The 23,522-nt window shown below is 36.8% G+C and overlaps 1 protein-coding gene across 2 annotated transcripts in view; it reads left to right on the top strand.

Annotated features, from left to right (window-relative positions):
• Positions 1-7,654: 7,654 nt before the first annotated feature.
• The window catches only part of KHDRBS2 (KH RNA binding domain containing, signal transduction associated 2), a 579,306-nt gene continuing 563,438 nt past the window's right edge, over positions 7,655-23,522 (top strand). For both annotated transcript variants that reach the window (XM_042937333.1, XM_042937334.1), the window contains exon 1: positions 7,655-7,745. In XM_042937333.1, the coding sequence (XP_042793267.1) occupies positions 7,655-7,745 (91 nt within the window). The remainder of the gene's footprint in view (positions 7,746-23,522) is intronic.

Genomic DNA, 23,522 nt, shown 5'->3' with positions numbered 1-23,522 from the left:
CAAACAAAATTTACCGAATGTCTATTTGCGGTGAAATCTATTTAAAAAATTCTTCGTGGTTGATTTGCTGTGTAAGTAGCTTTTGATGAGCTAGGTTTCTAAGGAACCAATATTTAATAAATATTATGGGCCTAAAGTATTTGTCTATTCTTGGTTTAGAGCAAATTAGGATTAAATTGGAAATTACTGATAGACTTGTTTATTTTATTTATTTTTCATTTCCATAATGCTGCTTGCTCCTAAAAGTCTCAAGTTATTTGGTGCCCAATGAACACAAGATTGATTTCACTCCTTTAAAATTTCAACTCCCTGGTCAATTTGACCAGATTATGCTGCCGTCCTATTTGCATTTCTATTATATTTTTTAAGAAATACCTGAAACTTTCCAAGTCCTCTCATGTAATTAGCAAGCGTAGCTTGATGTCATAAATGAAGTTAAGTTCTTTATTCTTTATACATGTACACACACAAGCATAAATCCCTTTCAACTAAGTAAACCTCCAATTCTGCTATATCATTGTGTAGTGGCTTTGAGAAAAGAATTGAATGAAAGAGAACAGTGTTTAACCAGAAAAAAGTGAACAACGTGGGGGATTTATTAGCCCTGGAATCTCCATCAGTAAGCGAAATAAAGATGCATTCTACATATTTCCAAACTTGAGGTCTTACAGCAGCATTTTCTGCTTCTATACTTATTTTTACAAATTTATTCCAGGGGTGCTTGGGTGGCTTAGTCAGTTAAGCTTCCGACATCGGCTCAGGTCATAATCTTGCAGTTTGTGGGTTCAAGCCCTATGTCAGGCTCTCTGCTGTCAGCTTGGAGTGCTTTGGATCTTCTGTCTCCCTCTCTCTTGGCCCCTCCCCCCAAATAAATAAATGTTAAAAAATTTTTAAAAAATATTCTACATTTTTATTTTGTTTAGCTGAAATTCACATAACAAAATTAACTGTTTTAAAGTGAACAATTCAGTGACATTTAGTAGATTCACAATGTGTTGTAAACACCACTTCCATCCAGTTGAAAAACATTTTTCTCATTCCAAAAGGAAACCCATTCCCATTAAGCAGTCACTCCCATTTCCACCTCCCCTCAAATACTGACATCTCTTTCAGTCTACATTCTGAATCTATGGATTTATTTGTTCTGGCTATTTCAAGTAAATGGATTCATACACTATATGAATTTTTGCATCTATCTTTTTTTTTTTTTAAATTTTTTTTTAAACGTTTATTTATTTTTGAGACAGAGAGAGACAGAGCATGAACGGGGGAGGGCCAGAGAGAGAGGGAGACACAGAATCTGAAGCAGGCTCCGGGCTGTCAGCACAGAGCCCGATGCGGGGCTCGAACTCACGGACAGTGAGATCGTGACCTGAGCCGAAGTCGGACGCTTAATCGACTGAGCCACCCAGGCGCCCCGCATCTATCTTTATTTAGTGTAACATTTTCACAGTTTGTCTGCATTGTAACACATATCAGTACCTCATTTCTCTTGTGGCTGAATTGTATTCCATTGTATGGATATATCACATTTTGTTAATCCATCCAATGAATGATGAATTTGGGCTGTTTCCATCTTATGACTTTTGTGAATGATGCTTCAATAAATGTATGAGTATATGTATTTGTTGGAGTACCAGTTTTCTATTCCTTTGCATATACCCTTAGGAGTGGAATTGTTGGGTTATATGATAATTTTATGCTTAAATTTTGAGAAGTTATCAAACTACTGAACCATTTTATGCTCCCATCAGCAATGTATGAGAATTCCAGTTTCTTCATATCATTGCGAAAACATTATTTTCCTTTTTTTTGAAATAGTAATCATTTTAGTGGGTATGATGTTGTACTTACTGTAATTTTGATTTTCATTTTTCTGATGATCAATGCAGTTGAGCATCTTTTCATATGCTTGTTGGCCATTTGTGTATGTTCTTTGGAGAAATGTTTATTCAAGTCCTTTGCCAATATTCTAAATTGGGTTGTCTTTTTGTTGATGAGTTGTGAGAGTTCTTTATATATTCTGGATACACGGCCTTTATTAGATATTATTTGTAAGTATTTCCTCTCATTCTATAAATTGTCTTTTCATTTTTGGATAGTCAAATGTACTTTGATGCACAAAAGTTTTTAATTTGGATGAAGTGCAATTCATCTATTTTTTCTTTTGTTGCATGTGTTTTTGGTGTCATATCTAAGACTCCACTGCCAATCCAAGCTCATGAGGATTTACCTCTATGTTTTCTTCTAAGGGTTTTATAGCTTTACATCTTATACTTAGGCTGTTGATCCATTTTAGGGTAATTTTTGTATATAGTGTGAGATGGGGTCCACCTTCATTCTTTTGCATTTAGATATACAATTGTCCCAGCACCATTTGCTGAAGAGACTATTCTTTCCTCTTTGAATGGTCTTGGCATCTTTTTTGAAAATCACTTGGCCTTAAATATATAACTTTCCTATGGATTCTCAATTCTATTTCATTATCTGTATTCCATTATCTGTCAATACTTATGCAAGTAGACACTTTTATGATTACTGTAGCTTTGTAGTAAGTTTTGAAACCAAGAAATGTGAGTCCTCCAACTCTCTATTTCTTTTTCAATATTGGTTTGGATATTTGGGGTCTTTTGCAGTTCTTGGCCTTCCCTCCTTATACTTGTGAGGATTCAAAAAAGCAGTATTCCAAACACAAGAGTAGGCTCTCAACATATATCACTTCTGTTCTCTCTTTTCTGCTGTCCTTTAGTTATACATTTGTGTCAGCTTAAATCCAATATGCTAATTTGAAAGCTTCCCAATCAGAAAACACTTTTCCCCTGTATATACATAGACCAGCTTTGAGTGGTGAATTTTCATTTTGTGCTGTGGCATATTAGCATATAGTATACATTCTAGCTCATAAAGCATTACATATGCGATTTCTCATGGCACATGCTACTTCTGCTATTGGTTATTTCACAGACAAGTCTCAATTCCCTTCTTCCTTCCTGGAAACCCTAAAATATATCATGGAAGTGAAAAAGGAAACTGGAACTGATTTCAATTATCTAGTTAGTGAAACTAAAATAAATAGAAATATTAAACCAGCACCTTTTATTAGTGGGCTCTGCCAGAGTCTTCACTAGGTGAAAATATGTCAGTAAATATTTTGGGCCTTTATTATACTCTATCCTAGGCACCAACGCATTAGAAACTTTAGTAAATACTAATGCCTTAAGTCTCCATTATCATTACATAAATTATTGAGCTACTATAATTTTATTAACCCATGATTCTTATTGTTTGTGTCTTCTACTAAATCCTTGGAGTAAGTAGTTAGGCTGGTGAGGTATCCCTAAAGTTGATGAGAACTCTGAAATAAAAATTGTGTGTTTTATTTAATAATACCATTTGGGCACTTTTTGTTAGTCTGCAAAAATAAGCCTGAGTAAATGCCCTTTAACTTGGCCTTTCTTATAAGGGTTTGTGAAAGTATTGAATACACAGTTTGTACATAACTGCAGGACATATTCTACAGCACATACCTTGATCATCCTTCAAAACCAAATTTAGTTGGTGCAAAATTTTCCATAATATACTATCATTGAAATAATAGTACAGTAAATGAAATATCTTAAAATGTTTTTGTCAGGACTAGAACTCATATTGAAAATGGGATATATATTTTCTAAGATACACAAATCAATTCAATGGTAATTTTGGTTAAGTTATTTACACCATCAGAAGAAGAGGGCTTATCAGTAGTTGTAATTTATTCATGTATTGGGACATAATATTCTATTCCACAATCATCTATAGAAGGATCTCAATTTATTTACATTTATGTTTATTCAATTTTTGCATTAATAATGTTACTCTGAGAATATCCACTAAATAATTATATCTATAAAATATTTATATGCGAAATAAATGGAGAATACACAGTGACATAGAGTCATTTATTTAAAACACATAGATCTGATGCTGGATAAGTGTATGCATAGGGTAGTTGAAAAATTTGCCTTTATTCAGTCATATCCTGTTTGGAAACAGGCAGTACCTTCGAGTCAATTCTGAAGCATACTGATTTTTTAAGGGTCAATGTAGTGTGTATGTTGTTATTTTATATGTCCGTCATGTGCTAAATACACAAATGATCCTAAAGATTAGGTTAGCATTCACTAAAAAAAAAAAAAAAAAATCGTTTTAAAGCTACATTAACACTTTTATTTGTTAGAATATATTTTTAGGCATTTGTTGAGAGTTTACCTGGGAAAATAAAATTATAAATCTTTTTGATAATAACTAAAAGTAAAAGTTAGCTTACCATATTTATAATGACCTGGATATCCAGAGACATTGTATAATAAAATCAGCCCTCGGACAGATCTCCATACTATCTTCTTAGTGCACCTTTAATCATGGAAGGAAAAAAAAAAAACCTGTCGATGAATAATGTAATTGCTGTTGCTGAACATAGCAAGAGTTACTGCATCTTTCTGATTCGTGAAATCACGTTTGTACATGTCCCTCTCAACGTCATAGGCTTTTAATCTCTTGACATGCTACAATGCAAGATGCAGTTGTAATTATTGTGCAATAATTTTTCTAATTTATATTCATTCCAAAATATTTACAATTTATTAGCTGTGGTTAGCATCTTATCTACCTTCCGTTGCTATAGTAGTTCCTGGCTACCTCTCTGAAGATTGGTGGCACGTTTCCCTTCATGTCTCTGTAGCAAACCAGGTGCAGAATGCACAACTTCTTTCAACTATGAAACATCCTAGCCACACTCATCTAAAATGACAAGTACTCTCTACACATATCCTTAATTCTACATTTTAACTTCTTTGAAAATATGAACCAGAAGAGATCATTTGAGAAGCACATACATACAGAGTGATGACAATCCTTTGTGGTCCCCCTAACACTTAAAATTAAATCTGAGTTATTTTCCAACCATCAAATCTTAGGTATTTTGTCCCCTTCCATCCCTCACCTTTAATATTTTTCTTTTCTCACCCAGAACATTGCAGTCACATAGACTCCAATCAGTTCTGAGGATAGGCAAATTCTTTTTAGTCACATGGCTTTTGCATGGGCAAATTCATCTGCCTGGAATGCTTTGCTCTGTTCATTTTACACAGATAGATTCTTCTTTTCCATTAGGTTTTTCATTAAATGTCAACTCCTTAGCAAGACTGCAAGTCTACCTTGCAAAAAAAAAAAAAAAGGTCTTTCCTTGCATTATATTTTTTAACTCCTTGCTTGGTCCCCTCTTGGGCTTTACTGCAGTCAGCAATTAGCAATTACCAGTTCTCTTGTGCATTTAGTTTTATTTTTCTTTCCCCATTAGAAAATAATCTTTCTGATAGGCTAGCTCCTTTTGATATTCAATAAACACTTATTGAATACATATATACATAAATAAGCTAAATATTTAATGTACAAAAAGGTAGGCTAAAGCAGTGCAGTCTGGAGCTAAATGGTGCTGAGTGGACTCTAATTTTAATCTCAACTTTAGCATGAACTAGTTATAAGCTTTGAACATTTTTTTTTCTTGCAATGAGAATTTTTAAGATCTATCCCTTAGTAACTTTTAAATATATAATACAGCATTATTAACTACAGTCATCAGGCTATACATTACATCCCAAGACTTGTTTATTTTATCATTGCAAGTTTGTACCTTTTGACTACCTTCATGCATCTCACCCATCCCTCTATCAGAAGATACTTTTATACACCTAGAGAAAAAAACATTATTGGGAGCACAGACTCTTTTAAGGTGTTAGGTTTTTACATAGGAAAGCTCTTGATTAAAAAAAAAAAAAATTCCTAAAGAAATGTGATGTTTTTTCCTACTGTCAGAAAACAAAATTATCAGCATCATGAAATTTGATATCACAAAGTCATCACAGCTTATGTCATGAACTTTTAACAGTCCTATCACATTTGTTAGCCACATATTCCCTTACCATGGCCCCATGGTAACATACACTCAGCTTCTGGGTGGGATGAACATGGATGGCGCCAAGGAGATTGTATTTGTTACTTCTGGGTCACTGAACTTCTCCGTCTCCGCCTTCATTTCCATACCTACAAAGAGAGAAAGCAATACTCATACCATGTTTTCCAGAGTGCTTCTGTGAAGGCAAAGTGAGATAATGGATGTGAAGTCACATTGAGATTTTAAAAATTATATAAGTGAAAGATATTCTCCCAACCTTATCTTGAAAAATAATGAAAAGATTTGAATACAGTAGGAGAACTTGGAAAAGTTTTAGCATGCTTTATTTGTAGGGAAATTAGCCCCCATTCTTCTACACTGAAAACAGTGGAGGAGAGGCAAATTGGAAAACGAATGTGTCTGAAAAAAGACGGTGGAAAGATTGTTTTGTAACACTTGAAGCATGCAAGCTGCATTTTCAGGCTCCATTATTACGGATGGGCACTGCTTCCAGTGTTGGTGATACCTGCAGGGTTTAACTCTCCTTTAAATAGAGGTGGGATAGATACAAAGTAGCTCAGCCACAGCACCTGGTGAAACGCACTGTCACATCTAAAATAAGGAGAAAGGGGGAAATTAGAGCAACCGTGGTTACCTATTTTCTGGACTCTTCCTTCTTCCACTGTTTTCCCAATTCCTTCACAAACTCTAGTTAACTGATTATATCGCTTTTTTAGTTTTAAAATTCAGGCCCCTCCCAGAACCTTTCCTATAGATAGGGATTAGGGGAGGCGGGATGGATGGGAAGGAAACCAGGACTAAGTCAATACGCTAATGATTGTACACTGGAAGCATGTTGCTGTACAATATCGCCCCAGAGCCGCTTTGTTTATCAATGAACATCCTGCTGCGTCTCCGAGATGTAGGTCAGGCTCATTGGAAATATCAGCCGCCGATCACAAGCAGTCTTCATGATATTTCCAGACCCGGTGCGCTGCTGATTCTTGCACACTGGAGTGCGTCTGAGCTGCACGATGGAGAGGGGGACACCTGTACCTTAGGGACGCAGGTGAAGTCCCGTCTACCTGATACTTTCCCTGGTGCTTTCTCATTCCCTCAGCCGCTCAGTCTTCATCTTCATCTCCCTTGCTGTCTTGGACCCGAGCTTCTCTGCTAAACGGGTGTTTTTCCCGCTCTCTCCTTTCACCGCACCTCAGCCGAAGACGGAGTGCTCCACACAACTGGGCATGCCTAATAACCAGGGAAAGCTTGGGCTGCAAGAAGAAAGCTTTTGCACCTTCTGCGCTCCCCTCCCCTCTGCAGCTGCCTCCTGCCAGTCAGGCGATCCGACGTGCCGCGCGGCCCAATGAGAGTCCGCAGCTTTCGCGGGGGCCCGGCCTCTCGATGCGCCGCCACCAATAAATGGTTGGCGGAGGTGGGGCGCTCCCTGTTCCCGCCTCTCCAGTTAAGGCCGCTGGTGTGAGCCGGGGCTCGGCGCGAGCCAGGGACGACGGAAGGGACGGGCAGGTGTGGGCGCGGGGCCGCTCTGCCCGACGGCGGGAGTCGCAGCCACTCGGTGCATGGGCCAGTGAGGACGCGCGGAGATCCCCGCGCCGCGGCGAAGGCGGAGCAGCGCGGGAGCAAGGCGCTGCCCGGCGACCCTGCGTCCGAGCGAGCGGAACCTTGCGCTTCGCCCGGGGACGGTCCGAAGTCCGCGCTATGGAAGAGGAGAAATATTTGCCTGAGCTGATGGCAGAGAAAGATAGCCTGGATCCATCTTTTGTGCATGCATCGCGCCTTTTGGCGGAAGGTAGGACTTGCTCTCACAGATGGGCACAAATCACTGGCCGCCTGTCTCACCCGCGGCTTGGTTAGGGGAGTGAAGTTGGGGAGGGACGCCTGTCTCCTTCGCCGAAACTGTCCCCCTGAAGATGCTCGCTTCGGAGCTCGGGCGGACGGAGCCCATTCTTGGGGCGGGCAGCAGTGCTCCTTCTCTACGTCTTAATTTGGGGAAGACCAAAGCTACGAGATGTAATGGCAGTGGTGATGTGACCTGTTAGGATCATTGATGGAGAAACCGTAAAGTGTAGAGCGGTCAACAGGGATATTTTCACTTTGCAGAGGAAAAGGAAATCAGTTTGGAAGTAAATGGTGATGAGTGTAATGTTCTAAGAGCTTCTTCGCTACAAATCAGCATTTATTTTTTATTTTATTTTATATTTTATTTTTTGCTATATTTGGGAAGTGATTTTGATACCCTTTATCTAATTATAGCCTTTCCTATGGAAAGACTTAGAATTAACCTAGATGAAACTATGCATGTTCGTCAATGTTAGTGAATGTGGCAAAGGCTAAAGTGCTTTTCAATTTATTTGAAGTGTGATGATTGGGTACTCTGTGAGATACTGGCCCCTGGGAACACTCCACAATTGATCAACTGTTTTACCAAGTGTGCATTTTCTTTTGTGTACCTGTAATGTTAAAGGAGATTTCATTTCCCAGAGGAACATGTATGTCTTGTCTTTTGTGTTGCTTTGAAAGGTTGTTTAAACACACACACACACACACACACACACACACACGCACACAAACTTATGTATGACAGAAATATTAGCCCAATTACTCCATTCATCTTGAGAGAATGCCATCTGTCTGCTAAAGATACAATATCTGTAATAATCTATACATGCCTTTTTAAAAACAACTCGTTTTTTTAATTTTTTGATGAATGCTTCATTAATAATGAATTGCTTCATCATCAAATTGACTACAATGCAGTTTTGTAGCTTAGGTTGTTATGGACTTACCTATAGCAAAACTAAAAGTGACAACTTCCTCTTCCTTTCCCTTCTGCATTAAATGAAATGTTTTCTTTTTTGAGACTTAGTTGTACATGGAAGGAAAAATTGTAATCCTCCATGTATGATTCAAATAGCCATTAGGTTTGTTTAAATATTTTATTGATGGAGTATTATTTATAACAACAGTAATGTTCAAGGTATTTTTTCCTTTTTTCATACTAAACAATTAAGGAAGATTTGTTATCAAAATCTTGAACATGTGAAATAGCTAAACTGCTTTTCAAGGAACAAGTTAGTTTTTTAGAGGATTTGGAAAGGTAAAAAGCAATGATACTTACTTGGTTACTGAATGAAAAAACTAGAAATTCAGATGAAAAGTTAAGTCAATTTAAAAATTAAACTCTCACTCTACTTTATTAAAAATAAAGATGACTGCATAAAAATGATAGGAATATTGAAAATTAATGAGTTAATAAATGCTTAAGTTAAGATTGTTCAAAATGATTAAAAATGCAATTAAGCCTTCTCAAATCATGTATCTCAGTATATCTTCCAGAAGTGTCTTTATTAAGCTGATAACGTCTTTAAAATGGAAAAAAAAAGTTTGGAATTGATCATTTTCTCTGACCTGCTAATTGGAGTTCTCTTTGGGACAGCAGGCTCAATGATTAATTCATAAGTCATTGATGAGAGTTAGTGGAGTTAGTGTACATTTCAAAACTGCCAAACTAAAAAAATGCATATAAGAAACTCTTAGTAGAGTGCATAAGTGTTTCTGTGGCTGGTGAAACTGTCAGAAAAGGCTATGCCCTTGATTCCTTAGCATTTTATCTTTCCCAGGAACTTGATTTCTTGATATTTAGAAACATGTTCCAGCGTCCTTGTAATTTAATTTTTTCCCAGCAGGGGGAAGCATGTCCTGCTTTTGTAAAGAATTAGGAGGAAAAAGCTCTTAAATAGAAAAATATCTAAGTAAGAAACAAAGGGAGGTGTTCAAATTTCAGAGAAATCACAATGAGGAAAAGAGAATGGAGGAAGTGATGATTATAATCTCGGAGTATATAAAGAGCTATGCAAAAAAGATGCATAAGGTTTATATTAATTCTTTATTTGTACCTCAAGTTTTTTAAATGTACTTATTGAAGAGTAAAAGGTGAGTGTCCTTTGGAATCTCTAATAAATCTTAATGTACACTTTACATTATGGATCTTTCATTGTTTTATCCAGGGCCATTTGCCAAGATTTCCAGGTTTTGTTTCAGATCTCTATAGGAGAATATGGTGAGATGATTTTATTTCTCTTACCTGGAAATGCACTGATTGAAGGCAGTGGCTATAAATAAACCTGACATAGATATTCATTTGGAGAGAAGGTGCACACTAAAGTACATTTCAGTCAGTACTGTGCAGACAGTCTCAAGACTGAGTGAGCAATAAAAATGATCCAGATGATTCAGTTCTTCGGAATGATTTTCTGGAAGCTAATATATAAGGTCAGTGATGTAAACCAATGAGCTTTCACAGTGATTTATTTTGCATTTTTGATTGGTGATAAATGCAAATCAGTGCTCATTTGCAACTACTTCATAAGGCCATGGGGTTAAAAGTAGTAGTTTGTTAATTATTTTAATTATTTTGATTGTAGTTCATTTTATTTCACTTGTTTCTGCTATGTGTTTTCAGTAGAAAGCTAATGGAAGAGCCCATACGTTTTATGTATTTGATTGTTACTTAGAAAAGATCTTGAATAATATGGTTTGAAGAGTGCTTATAATATGTTTGACTAATTAATATAACTTTCCTTCTGTGATTATAATATTGTTTAATTATCCATTTGTTATGGAAGGTGCTTTCAAATATGATAAAACAGCAAACTCAGCATGATCCTTAAAGTTCCACTCAGCCTCTGAATTTGCTTGCCACATGAAATTAGATGAGGTTATTTCTATCTAAGCTGCTTCTGGAAAGTGCACTAAACTCTGAATCCAGATACCTGGATTTTAATTCCACTTTTGCCTAAACTGAATGTTGATAAACTTCCCTTCCTCCAGGCCCAGTTTCTTTGTCTCTGAAATTAAGGAATTGGACTAGATGATGTATAGGTTTCTTTGTAGTCGCAGACTTCATTAGAATTACAAAGTTCTCTGGTTTGCAAGATTTCCTAACCTGAATTTTTCACAGATATTGGTAGATTCATCATTGTTTTGGTTGACTCATCAAATGAGGAAGTCAAATATTGCCAAATATCCCAACAGTTAAAATGTGTTTTTTTTTTTTTTTTTGTTTTGTTTTTTTTTTTTAAGAACACTAGGTGGTATTTTTAAATTTGGGTGAAAAGCTTGACCTTCCATCTAGGATTGGCTTTCATGTTTGTAGATATGGAATGAACCTTTAAAACCATGAGAGAAACTGGGAATATTTATCACAAATGCTAACTTGCAGTGGCTTAACTACACGTACATTCTCAATAAGGATCATTATTTAATTTAAATTGTATTCCTCAAAATATTGTCCACAGATCATAGAGAGTTCTTAAATTCAGGAAAGGTATTGATGTAATGTCTAAAACTAGCTTCTGTTAAAAAAAATATTCATGTGACTTTCCTTTTGATTAATGTAACCCTTTTTTTTCTCCTAATACATTTGGGATAATCTGGCTTATGTTTCTTAAATAAAAAACAAAAATTGGCAAAAAAATGACAAGATAGTTTTGATTTTCAATTAAAACACATTTATGAGATAGTGGGAAAATTCTGCTTTAACAGGCAAAACACTTGGGACAAAGTGTTGACACTTTTGTCTATTGTGAAATGTAAGGTATGTCATTTATCTCCTCTCTGATTCTCAGTTTCTTCATCTGTAAAACAGGAAAAGTAATATCTACCACCCATGAGTGTTTTAAGGTTAAAACAATTCTGTTTGTAATAATATAAACCATATTTTATACAAACGTAAATAGAATTTTTTATACAAAAATAACATAAACAGAAATTACACAAATATGAGATGATACTTTTAAGATTTTCCTTAACATTTTAATGGCATTGCAGATTTGACCTCAACTTGAAGCTTGACTTTGTAAGAAAATGAGCACTGCCTTTACTCTCTGAATCACTGCTAAGTGAAATTTGAACTCGGAGACCAAATTATAAAACAAATTATCTTATGAAAAATTATTCCAGTGAGGGTTTTTAAAATATCATGTTCCTTCAGTCACTGGTCACTTATTCATTGCTTTACTTGAGCTTGATTAGCCCTTGTCCTGTGTGTTTCTAGGGTAATTCCAAACCTTCCCAGGCCTTGTCATAAACCCACACATCCTTCACTCTTGGCAGCTGATTTCGTCCTCTGTTTTAGTAGGAAATGGATATATCTCTTCTGATGTTTTTCAACCTCCTATCACCTAAAAATTTCCATAATCCTCCTTACTGGCTTCCATTCCCAGAAGGTGAAATGTTTCTTTTTTGTTCTAGGGTGACTCATGTACACCAGTATCCTTAGTCCTAAGGCTCATCATGTCTTCAAGACTTGTCCTACAGTTATATCCCTTCTTCAGTATCTCCACTTTCTTCCTCCCTATCCACTCTTTTATTGTAGCAGCCTGTAGGCATGATCCAATCTGAATAACTTAAAAAAGATAAAATAGTTTCAGTTTACCCCTTCAAAACCCTTCATTCTGGCTTCTGTCCTCATCATTGTCCTAAAACCAGTGACCCTGGAGACAGATTCATCTCCTAATTGCCAAATCCAATAAAAGTTTTCTGACTTCTTATAAGGTCTCTTGGCTGTTTCCACTGCTGGTCTTTTTCCAACTTCTTGGTGTTTGCCTTAGCTTCCAGGCACTATAGTACTGTTGGTTTTACTCTTCTGTTCTCAGCTCAGCGTCCTTTATCCCTTTTCTCCCCTTCCCAGCTGTGCTGCCAGAGTGATTCACTCAAAATCAAAGTTTGACCGTGTCACACTTTTTAATTATATTCTCTTTTACCAGGCTTCCTCTAATGCCATGCCAGCAGAGGGAGAGGGGGCATCATCTTTATACTTGGAGGCAGAGGTGAAAGTCCAGGCTCCCCACTAGGCATTCATTGATACCATCTGGCCAGGAAAGGGAGGAACATCTTGTCCCTGCTTCTTTTGTGGTCTCCAGGGACACCAGTAGTAGGGGGAAGGCTTCATTCCTGCAGGAGCATGATGAAAATTCCAGCAGAATGAGACCTCTCATACCACCCTGGTGGAGGGAGAAGGGCCTTGTTAACTGTTCATGAGTGAGGAAGTCCAGGATTTCCCTGTGGCCTCTGCTGCCACTGCAGGAGGCATCCTTACCGTGGGTGGAAATGAAGTCACTAGTCCCCATCTAGTCTTTTCTGATTCCAGCCACAGGGGAAAACATACCCCTTTTTTTTTTAATTTTTAAAAATTTTTAAATTTATTTTTGAGACAGAGAAAGAGCATGAGCAGGGGAGGGGCAGAGAGAGAGGGAGACACAGAATCTGAAGCAGGCTCCAGGCTCTGAGCTGTCAGCACAGAGCCCGACGCAGGGCTCGAACTCACAGACTGTGAGATCATGACCTGAGCTGAAGTCGGACGCTTAACTGACTGAGCCACCCAGGCGCCCGAAAACATATCTCTTTACAGCTGGATGAGGCTGGGTCTAGGCTTCCTGTTTAAACTTTCCTGACAGAGGTGAACATGAGACACTGTTTGTTTGTTTGTTTGTTTGTTTTCTTTCTGTATTTTTTGGCTAGAGAAAGATGTTTGTCTAAAAGTTTTCTTTCCTGCTAGTTGCTTTCTTTCTAGTCCTTTGGCTAACAGGCTTTTCTTGAGGGTTTTTTTTTTTTTTTTCTTTTTGTCTGCTCCTATTGACTTTTTCTAGTTTGCCAGCTTCTCTAGTATCTACTTTGGTGGATACAAGGCACACAAAAACCCTACAGAAACTACTCCTATCTCATCCCTCGGTCTTGTGGTACCTAGACAGCCTACTTTCTTTTTTCCTCCTTTTGTTACTGATCCCTGAAGTCAGATTTGTGTGTCTGATCTCAGTAAGACAATCTCTGAGTTACCTGGTTAAATTAGACAAAGTTTTTCTCAGGGAAGGCAGGGGGTCGGTTCCAAATCTGCCCTGTCTTTGCTGAGCCTAGGGACTACGGGGACTAGCAAGGTATGTGTGGGATAGGGCAGGAACTGGATGGGCCTTAGAGCTTCTTGACAAGGGGAGGCTCAAAATTTCTGGGATTGTGTGCTGTTTTGGACATTTGGACTCTATCCAGGGGTCCTGGTGTGTTACACTTGTGTCTGCAAAACAAGCATTATCAAGTATCCCCCCTCCCTGGTTCTTGTAGGTAGTACTGGAAAACATAACAAAGAACAAGGTTAATAATTCTTGCAAGGCTGCGGATGAATATACCTATGTGCAGTGTGTGGGGTTATAATGGAGGAAAAACCCAGAGAAGGTTTACATGAATAAAGAAGCGTATACCTGAGCTCACTTTCACAAAGTATTCTATGTTTATATATGATACTCAGTCCCTATGCATTTGTGAATTTCAATTTATTTCTTTATAAAATTTTCTTATGAATGCATTGTACATTCATAGTTCATTAATTACATTTATAAGAATGAGCATGACCAGGATAAACCTTCTGGATAATGGGGACAATATTTTTCTTTACCTTATTTCAAAGCGACTTGGTAACAGGATACATGAAATTGGGAATAAAATGAGGTCTGATCATCATCCTTAGTTTTTTTTTTTAATGTTTACTTATTTTTGAGAGAGAGAGATAAAGAGATAGAGTGTGAGCAGGGGAGGGGCAGAGAGAGAGGGAGACACAGAATCTGAAGGCTCCAGGCTCTGAGCTGTCAGCACAGAGCCTGAAGACATGGGACTCGAACTCAGGAACTGTGAGATCATGACCTGAGCCGAAATCAGACACTTAACTGACTGAGACAACCAGGTGCCCCCATTATTCTTAGTTTCTGTTTGAGTATACAATCTAGATTGAAACTCCTTGTTCCCATAGCAGCTATAGAAGGGAAAAAAAGTTTTAGAGGTAGTTTTTGGAAACCCTTGGAAAGAACTCTGTAGTAGTGCCTGCTTTTCTTATGCCCTTATTTGTTTGTCATCTGATTTGATCTTTTTTTTTTTGTCTGAATATATAAGAAATGTATTTTAATTGGAATTATATTCTGGCACCAGTTTGTTTTTTAAAGGTATAAACAGTGTAAGGTTTAACACTTTCAGAGAATGAAAAATGATCCCTTTTCTCACAAAAATAGTTAATTTCAATAAAATAAGTGTGATATGCAAATAGATTTATTAAAAATAACAAAGTACTGGTTAATAACTGATCTCCCAAATTATGTTAGCAAATACCTGTGCTATATGACTTCTTCATTTTCTCAATGTTGTATATTTTGTTAATAAACGTGATTGAATGTTTTATTTGTTAAAAACTTGAGAAGTCATAGCCAAACATCTTGTTGCCCAATCATTATTATTGATTGTGGAAAACAAGTCATTTGTAGCATATCCTCCATTGCTTATCTTTGTCTCTTGAACACTACTTCCAAAAAGATTCTGCAATAGAGAGAGATAATAAACATTCGAGAACACCAGAATGACACATTTTTAGGCCATATACTATAGATAGCTTTATACTTTAGCTAGTGTGTGGGATGAATCCCATTGGGTTAGAGCTCTACTACATTTAACTATATAATCACACATGCCCTTCACTGTATGTTGGTAACACTTGTCTGCAACGTATGCTTTTGGTATTTGAAGAGGTATTAGATATTTAACTCATTGGTTTTTAAATAATCTGTGGGGGATTCAACATATACATAAGATGTAAATAATAGTGTATGGGAAGGTCTGCTAGGTTTTACAAACCAATGATATCGTGGGAATTCAAAGAAGATCATGACTCTTGTTGGTCATGGTTATCATTGGTTCTTTTTCTTCATCATCTTTGTCATTGCTGCCAACATTTATTGGGAGATTACTCCTTTGTCAGGCACTATACTAGATGTTTTGCATGCATTACCACAATCAATTCATCCAGCAATCCTATGTCATAGTTATTACCATTATCCTTGCTTTACAAATGAGAAGAATTAAGAATTAGAGAAGTCAGTTTGTAAATCTGAACCCCAGGCTTTCTTGCTCAGAGATCGTGTGTAACCATTACACCATGTTGCCCATTTTGAAAGAGACTCAACTTTCGTTAGGCTTTGATGGAAAGGCAGATTTTAATACGCAAAGTGTGTTTAGGAGATCGGCATGGTTGTTGCCATTAACTTCTGAGATATGTTCCTGAATGCAAGTATTGAATGAATTATTCACAAACTTCTTCAATAAGGATAGTATATGAAAGGTTAGTAAGTTCATAAATGGGGAAATTTTCCTAAGTACAGAATTGGGTCAAAGATTGAGATAGCTGAATGTTTCTGAATGTCTTATTTTGACTGTGGTTTCTGAGGGAGTTTGGTGATGAGGTGGCAAGGAACAGTAGAACATTTTCAACCTTTCCCCTCCCCCCCCCCCCCCACTGCCTTTTGAATCCAAAAAGTGATTGGAGAACGTTGTGTGATTTGCTGAGGCATTTTTTCTTTCTGTGTCTTTTAGAGAACTGCTTATGTATGCCGAATTTTTCTAGGGAGAAAGAACAACTATAGGTCCTCTCTTGGTGTCTTGAGGCGGTATTGGTTTTGTTTAAAATTTGGAAGTGAGCAGATTTCACATGTGGTCAGAAACAGATAACTCAGCAGCATGGCTTGATTAAAATGTTATCTATAGGTTCCGAGGTTTTAGAATTTAATAACTTTGAAACAGATTGGCTGGTATTATTACACTGTTATCAGAAATGGCACAATTGATGCCCATTTCCTTTAAAATATTAAAGATTAGATTTTACTCTTCTAATAGAAAAGCAGAATGAATGTGTTTTCTCTAGAGTGTAGATATTTTTAGTAAGTTCATGGAATTGTATGTCAGAAAATGATGGGCCCTGGCTACAACTCAGAAGAGGGAGCCTCTGTGACAGAAACTCGGTAAAGAGGCTGAAGGAGAAGGAATTTGTTAATTTGAGAAGAAAGGGATGACTGAAGTAATACTTTTATTGAACATACACCCTGGCTCAGTTCCTAACATTGTATCCCAAAGGCAGGTAATATTGTACCTATTTGCTGGGGCGGGGGGGGGGGGGGGGAGATTAAGAAGCCGATTAGAGGGTAGCATACTCCAATTTGGGATTTTTAAGCAATAAGTCAGAGGTTAGGTAAACGTTTACTTGTAGTATAAAAGATTGTCAAAAGGAGCCATCAAACATTGAAGAATATTGAAGAATATTACTTGTTTAAGGGAATACCAAGCACATGGTTTGAAAACCGTTTTTGAAGAGTTAAATACCTGTTACTGTAGAATTTATTGTTTCCTCTAAAATAACTTTAATGAATTTGATTGGTTAGAAATTTGCTTTACATGCAACAATACACTCATTGTATAAAATAAAACTATAAAATGCAAGCAGTAGATGAATGAATGCATAATAGAATACATTTCTTATATGTTTTTAGGCACGTAAATGTTATTTAAATCAGAAATTTAAGCAAGTGTTAAATTAAATTAAGTACCATCCATGTCTCCAGAGAGCCTAAGATTTTCTTTCTGGGAGGCAAAAACTAGAAGCTACCTTTTTATCCATCCAAGATCTGGTGGAAGAGAGGGCCTTTAAGGAATTATGTGAAGATGAAAGAACATTTGGTGTGCTGAGGCAGATGGCATTTTATTATATGATATTGTTTTGGAATGGACTTTGGAACGATAGATGGCTATGCATTAAGCTAGTATTCTGAAATTAGTGAAAGATTGGAAATTGTGTCCTATCCACATAAGGAAAATCTGGTAGAATAAAGCATTATGATAATTAAAAGCCACTTAATGGAATTAGATGGAAGTGGTAAGTGTTTGGAGTAAGTTGTAATAAGCTAAATGGTTTCTCTTTGAGTAAAATGAGTGGAGTGTGTGTGTGTATGTGTGTGTGTGTGTGTTAAGCATATACTACACATGGTTAATCAGTGCAAAACAGTACAGACTTGGTTCAGCTTTTTGTTTTTTTTTAATTATATGTGCTCTGTATTACCATCTGAGACTTACATTTAGGTTGAGGAGGGAACAAGAGTTACAGACAAATAAATGACCAGGATTCAGTGAAGAAGGATCTAGAAGACTTATACATGGATACAGTAAACAATATCTCCAAAGCCTGAAAAGAAAGAACATTTATTTGAATAGGTATAAATTAAGTGTAATATTGTGTTTTATAATAAGAAATACATATTTGGTCTTCTTCCCTGTCTTGAACAGAGATCCTAAAACTTTTGGAATTTCTTAAGTGTGCATAGCCATAAAGGTGTCTATTGTTATGTTAATGAAGTGACTTTTCAATCCCACCTAAAGAATGGGGCTGGTGGTCAGGAGAACCAATTACATAATTAGAAGGTTGTCACTTTCAGTTCTACCCCCACCTCTCCACCTCCCAGAAGGGGAAAGGGAGGAGGTCAAATCAATTGCCAGTGCCAATGATTTAATCATGTAATGGAGCCTCCATAAAAATCCAAAAGGAGTGGGTTGGAGAGCTTCCTGGTTGGTGAACACATGCAGATTTAGGGAGAGCACTAAACTCAGGGAGAGCATGGAAAAGCTCTGTGCCTTTTCCCTTTGCCTTGCCCTATGCATATCTTCCATCTAGCCGTCCTAGTTATATCCTTTGTAATAAACTGGTAATCTAATAACAATGATGCTTTGTGAGTTCTGTGAGCTGCTCTAGCAAATTAATCGAACTCAAGGAGGCCATGAGAACCGCTGGTTACAGCCAGAGGGTTAGATGTACAAGTAGCAACCTAGATTTGTGACTGACATCTAAAGTCCAAGGAAGGGATGATTGGAATCCCCAATCTATAACTGGCCAACCGGAAGTACAGGTAACAACCTGGACTTGGTGTCTGAAGTGGGGAGGGGATAGTCTTATAGGACTGAACACCTAGCCTGTGAAAACTGATATTATCTCTGGTTATACTGTCAGAATTGTTTGTGTTATGTGGAAAGGAACTCCCACCTTCACCGTCCAACTTTGGAATTGGGTCTGGAAATCCAAAAGATTAAGTATTTTTGGAAAATACAGTAAAAGAGAAAGCATCAAGAAAAGTGGGTCTAAAGAGAATAGTAGAGGCTTATTACACATAAGTAGAGGCTTATTCTTGGAAACTGTTAAGTTTAGATTTATGTGAAAAGTAATGAATCATTTAAATCTTTTCATTTAAAGATTTTTAAATGAATATTCTAAATCATTTAAAACTCTTAAAAAGGGCCAATGTGATGTCAGAGTTTCATGTAAAGCATAATGTGGCTGCACTATTGGAGAATGAATTCAACGGCTATAAGACATGGGCAAGCCATCAGCGCAGCAATCAGAGAGAGAAGTTATGGTGACCTGAGTTCAGGTAATGAGAGTGCAGACATGAAGTAGACAGATCTAATAGAAATTTAGCAAGTAAAATAAAAAGGATTGGATTGCACAGAGGGGATGAAAAATAAAGGGTGGTCAAGACTGTTGTCTGAGTTGCTCCTTAGTAATGGTGCTGTCAGTTGAGTAATGGCTTAATGGTGGTATTGGTTACTGAGATAGGAATTAAAAGGAGGTTAATGCCGAGTTCGGTTGGATATACATCAAAAGGCATGAAAACGCACTTGGAGAGTTGAGTTTGGAGAAAGATCTGTGCTACCTGTAAAGGTTTCATTAGCAGTTAGGTGATAAATTGACCTAGATAGTAGAAGAGCTCATTGAGGGGGAGAACATATGGAATACAATGGGAAGGAGACTGAGGATAAAACCCGGAGGAATGTCAGCACTTAAGGAGAGAGAGACAGACAAAAGTAGTCTTTGAAGTTGACTAAAAGGAGTGTCCTGGAACATAGGTAGGAAAGATCAAGTTCAGTGTCAGGTTAGTAGAGTATTGGAATGATGAAGGATTTGGTTAATATTTTCAAGTGCTGTAGATAGGCCAATTGAAGCAAAGATTAAACATTTCTAATGGATTTGGCAACAAGGAACAAATTGAGAGAGGTGTTGGAGAAAATCCCAAATTTCTTTAGGTTGAGAGTGAAGAGTGAGACTGTGAGAGAATGAGGTTGGAAAACTCTTCAAACAACTTCAACTTCATTGAGGAGGAGAGCTAGGAGTAATTAATTTGTTGAACCACATGAAATCAATAATATTGAATCATAATGACCTAAAACCCAGCAAGTTTATATGGTTTAACGTATATAAGAGAGATGTTTAAGTGTAGTGGTTAAAAGCATAGGTACTGGAACTAGACTCCCTGGGTTCTATTTTGTTCCTGTAATTAAAGATCTGTATTATTTTGGGTGAGTGGTTTGACCTCCATATGCCTCTTTTCCTCATGTGTACAATGAAGACCCTAACGGTTCTAAACTAACAAGAAAATGACAGCCAAACATTATTACTTCTTTTGCTCACTTGAAATTACATAGTGATTCGTAGACTGCCCTCCATTCCCTCAGCTTCCACCTTGCTCCCTTTCTTTTTTATTTTTTTTTATTAAAAAAAATTTTTTTTTTAACATTTATTTATTTTTGAGACAGAGAGAGACAGAGCATGAACGGGGGAGGGTCAGAGAAAGAGAGAGACACAGAATCCGAAACAGGCTCCAGGCTCTGAGCGGTCAGCACAGAGCCTGACGCGGGGCTTGAACTCAAGGACGGGACCGTGAGATCATGACCTGAGCTGAAGTCGGACACTCAACCGACTGAGCCACCCAGGCCCCCCAACCTTGCTCCCTTTCTTAGTGTTACATGGAGCATCCTTATACAAAACGACATCTCAAATCAAAAACTGTCAAATTAATCCCTACTTCTTTTCTAAGACTGTCTTTGAACTTGAGTCTTTCCTTATCCCAGATCCATTGCATGCACCTGTTTTTTTCCTTGACAGTTCTTATTGACTTGATGGCAATATGACTTTGTTGACTGCTGCCACTTTCTTGATATACTTTCCCCTTGAATTTGTGATTCTACCATCAATATAAGAATTTATCACTTTTGTTCTAATAGTGGAGGTATAATCCACAGTGAGCATGAGATGGGTGTCTCTGTACTCTTATATCCTTAAAGCTTGTACTATGAGCATTTCTCTGTGCTGAGTAGCATTATAATGTGAAAAGATGCATGGATTATTTTTGATAGGTTTGTTTCAGACTGAAGGAAATATTGGCTATGTTGGACCTGAAAGAGTACACGTGCTTATGCAAAATTTGAATGATCAATTTTGAGGGTCAACATTCCTTTTGAGACATTTATCATGTGTGTGTTTATATATTTCTTGCTCTGGAATGTGGTAAAACATGTTTGAGAGCTACTATTATAGTAGAAAGGACACATCAAGTGAAGTCAAAATACTAGTGATTGAGTCCCAGATCTTCTATTTGGTTACTTTGTAACGGTGGGCAAATTTCTAAATCTCTCTGAACCTGTATTTCCTCATTTATCAAATAAGCAGGCTCTTGTCGATTATGTCATAGATGAACCAATCACCTCATGAATCCTATGCAAGGGTATTTGCAGTGCTTACCTAATGGCAGAAATCAGTAAAGATTCTTTTCTTACCCCACTTTGCTTGGTTTGCTTACTATAAAAAAATTGAGGCAAATTTTATGAACAGTGAAATGCAGTTTTTAGGTATACAATTTAATGACTTTTGATAATTCTGTAATCTTGTATAAGCAGTACTCTCGACATGATAGATAACATTTCCATCGGCCCAGATGCTTTCCTTATATCCCCTTCCCATTAATCTTCATTTCCTTTGCCAGCCACTATTCTGATTTCTACTGTTATGGATTACTTTGATTGTTCTTCAAGTTGTATAAATAGCATTATAGACTATGTACACTTCTTAAGTTCAGGGTATTTTTGAAAGTCATCCATATTGTTGTACTTACCAATAATTAATATTTTTCTTGCTGAGTAGTGTTCCATTGTATAAATATGTCACAATTTGTTTATCCAGTCTCTTGAAGATGGATATTTGGGCTGTTTTCAGTGCTAGTGTATTATGAATAAGCTGCTATGAATGTACCTGTGCAATATTTTTGCGAACATATGTTCTCTTTACTTGGGGTGGAATTGCAGGGTCTTAGAAGTATGTATGTAGTTAGCCTTTTTACATGGCATTGCCAAATAGTGTTCTAAAGTGATTGCACTGTTTCACTCTTCTACCAGTGTTGTATGAAAACTCTGGTTGTTCCGCTTCCTTGCCAACATTTGAAGTTCTTAGTCTTTAACAACAGTTATTTTAGTGGTTTCAAGTGCTAATTTACTGAGGCTTTAGTTTGCATTTCCTTGATGATTAATGATGTTGAGGATGTTTTCATGTGCTTTTTGGCCATTTGTTTATATTCTCTAATTGTAAGTGATTGGTTAGAATGTTGACAAACTTTTAATTGGATTGTTGATCATTTTGTTGTCGTAGGAGTTATTTGTATGTGCTGGGTCTGCATCCTACTGCAAACACCTTCTCCCAATATGTGGCTTAGCTTTTAATTTTCTTACGTGTCTTTTGAAAAGAAGTTACTTTTTGTAAAGTCTGATTTATCATTTATCATTTTTTTCCCTTATGCTTAGTGTTGTTTTTGTCCCCTCTAAAAAACCTTCACCTACCTAAGGTCCCAAAGTTCTTCTCAATATTTTCTTCCAGAGACTTTATGGGTTTAGCCTTTAAGTATAATTAGAAGTAATTTTTGTATATGGTGTCAAGATAGGGTCAAAATGCTTCCTTTTTTTTTTTTAGGATTTGAATATCCAGTTGTTTTAGTTTCATTTACTGAAAAGATTTTCCTTTGCTCATTGTTGTGTTTAAATGTTTGAAGATAATAGTGTAAATACAATGGATGTGTAGTGTTTAAACACATGAAATATAGAAAAATAAAGATCATAATGTTTAAGTATATGTGAACTACCTTACAGTATTGACCCTCCATGTGTCTATTTCAATATAAAAGGAAATAATGACTGCCTTAGGATAATTAAACATGACATGTGTCTATATGTGCTTTAAAATTACATGTAACTTAACGAAACTTTTGCCTTTTCCTCATAATTTAAAACAGAATCTTTGAAGAAAACGTGAATACACTTTTCTTATTATAATTGAGGAGAAGACTAGCCATCTTGAGGACTTGGCATTTACTGAATCTGACAGGTGTAGCATTCTACCAATAAAGAAGGAAGGTATTTGTGGTCATGAACACTAGTGATAGCTATTAAAACCTGAACATTTGCACTGTCCTGAATTGCACAGCAGGTTCTGGTATCACAAAATAGTAGGGAATAGTGTACACAGCAAATATTTATTTTAAAAGGCCATATAATTTTAGATAATAGATTATATGCTCTTTCTATTTTTATAAGAAAAAAGCGTATTGTACTGAAACAATATATTGTACAGAATTGACAACCTTACCCTGGGTAAAAAGATACACATGTGAACGAACAGTGGAGACCTACGTCTACATGTACAATGATAGCCCATTTATTATCCCTTGATCTTCAATGTCATATTAACTGCCAGCATCGCTATCACACTGAAAATGCAACATAAAGTTGTTGAAATTGCCCAAGGGCATAAATGACTGGTGACTTTACATTAATCCCTAAAGCAGGTACCAAACCACTATCATTTAGTAAACATGTAGGTACTCATCATGTCAAC

This window comes from Panthera leo, chromosome B2 (genome assembly GCF_018350215.1).
Source record: "Panthera leo isolate Ple1 chromosome B2, P.leo_Ple1_pat1.1, whole genome shotgun sequence".
Taxonomy (NCBI): domain Eukaryota; kingdom Metazoa; phylum Chordata; class Mammalia; order Carnivora; family Felidae; genus Panthera; species Panthera leo.
The sequence above is the reverse complement of the archived record's forward strand: the minus strand, read 5'-3'. Positions and strand labels throughout refer to the sequence as shown.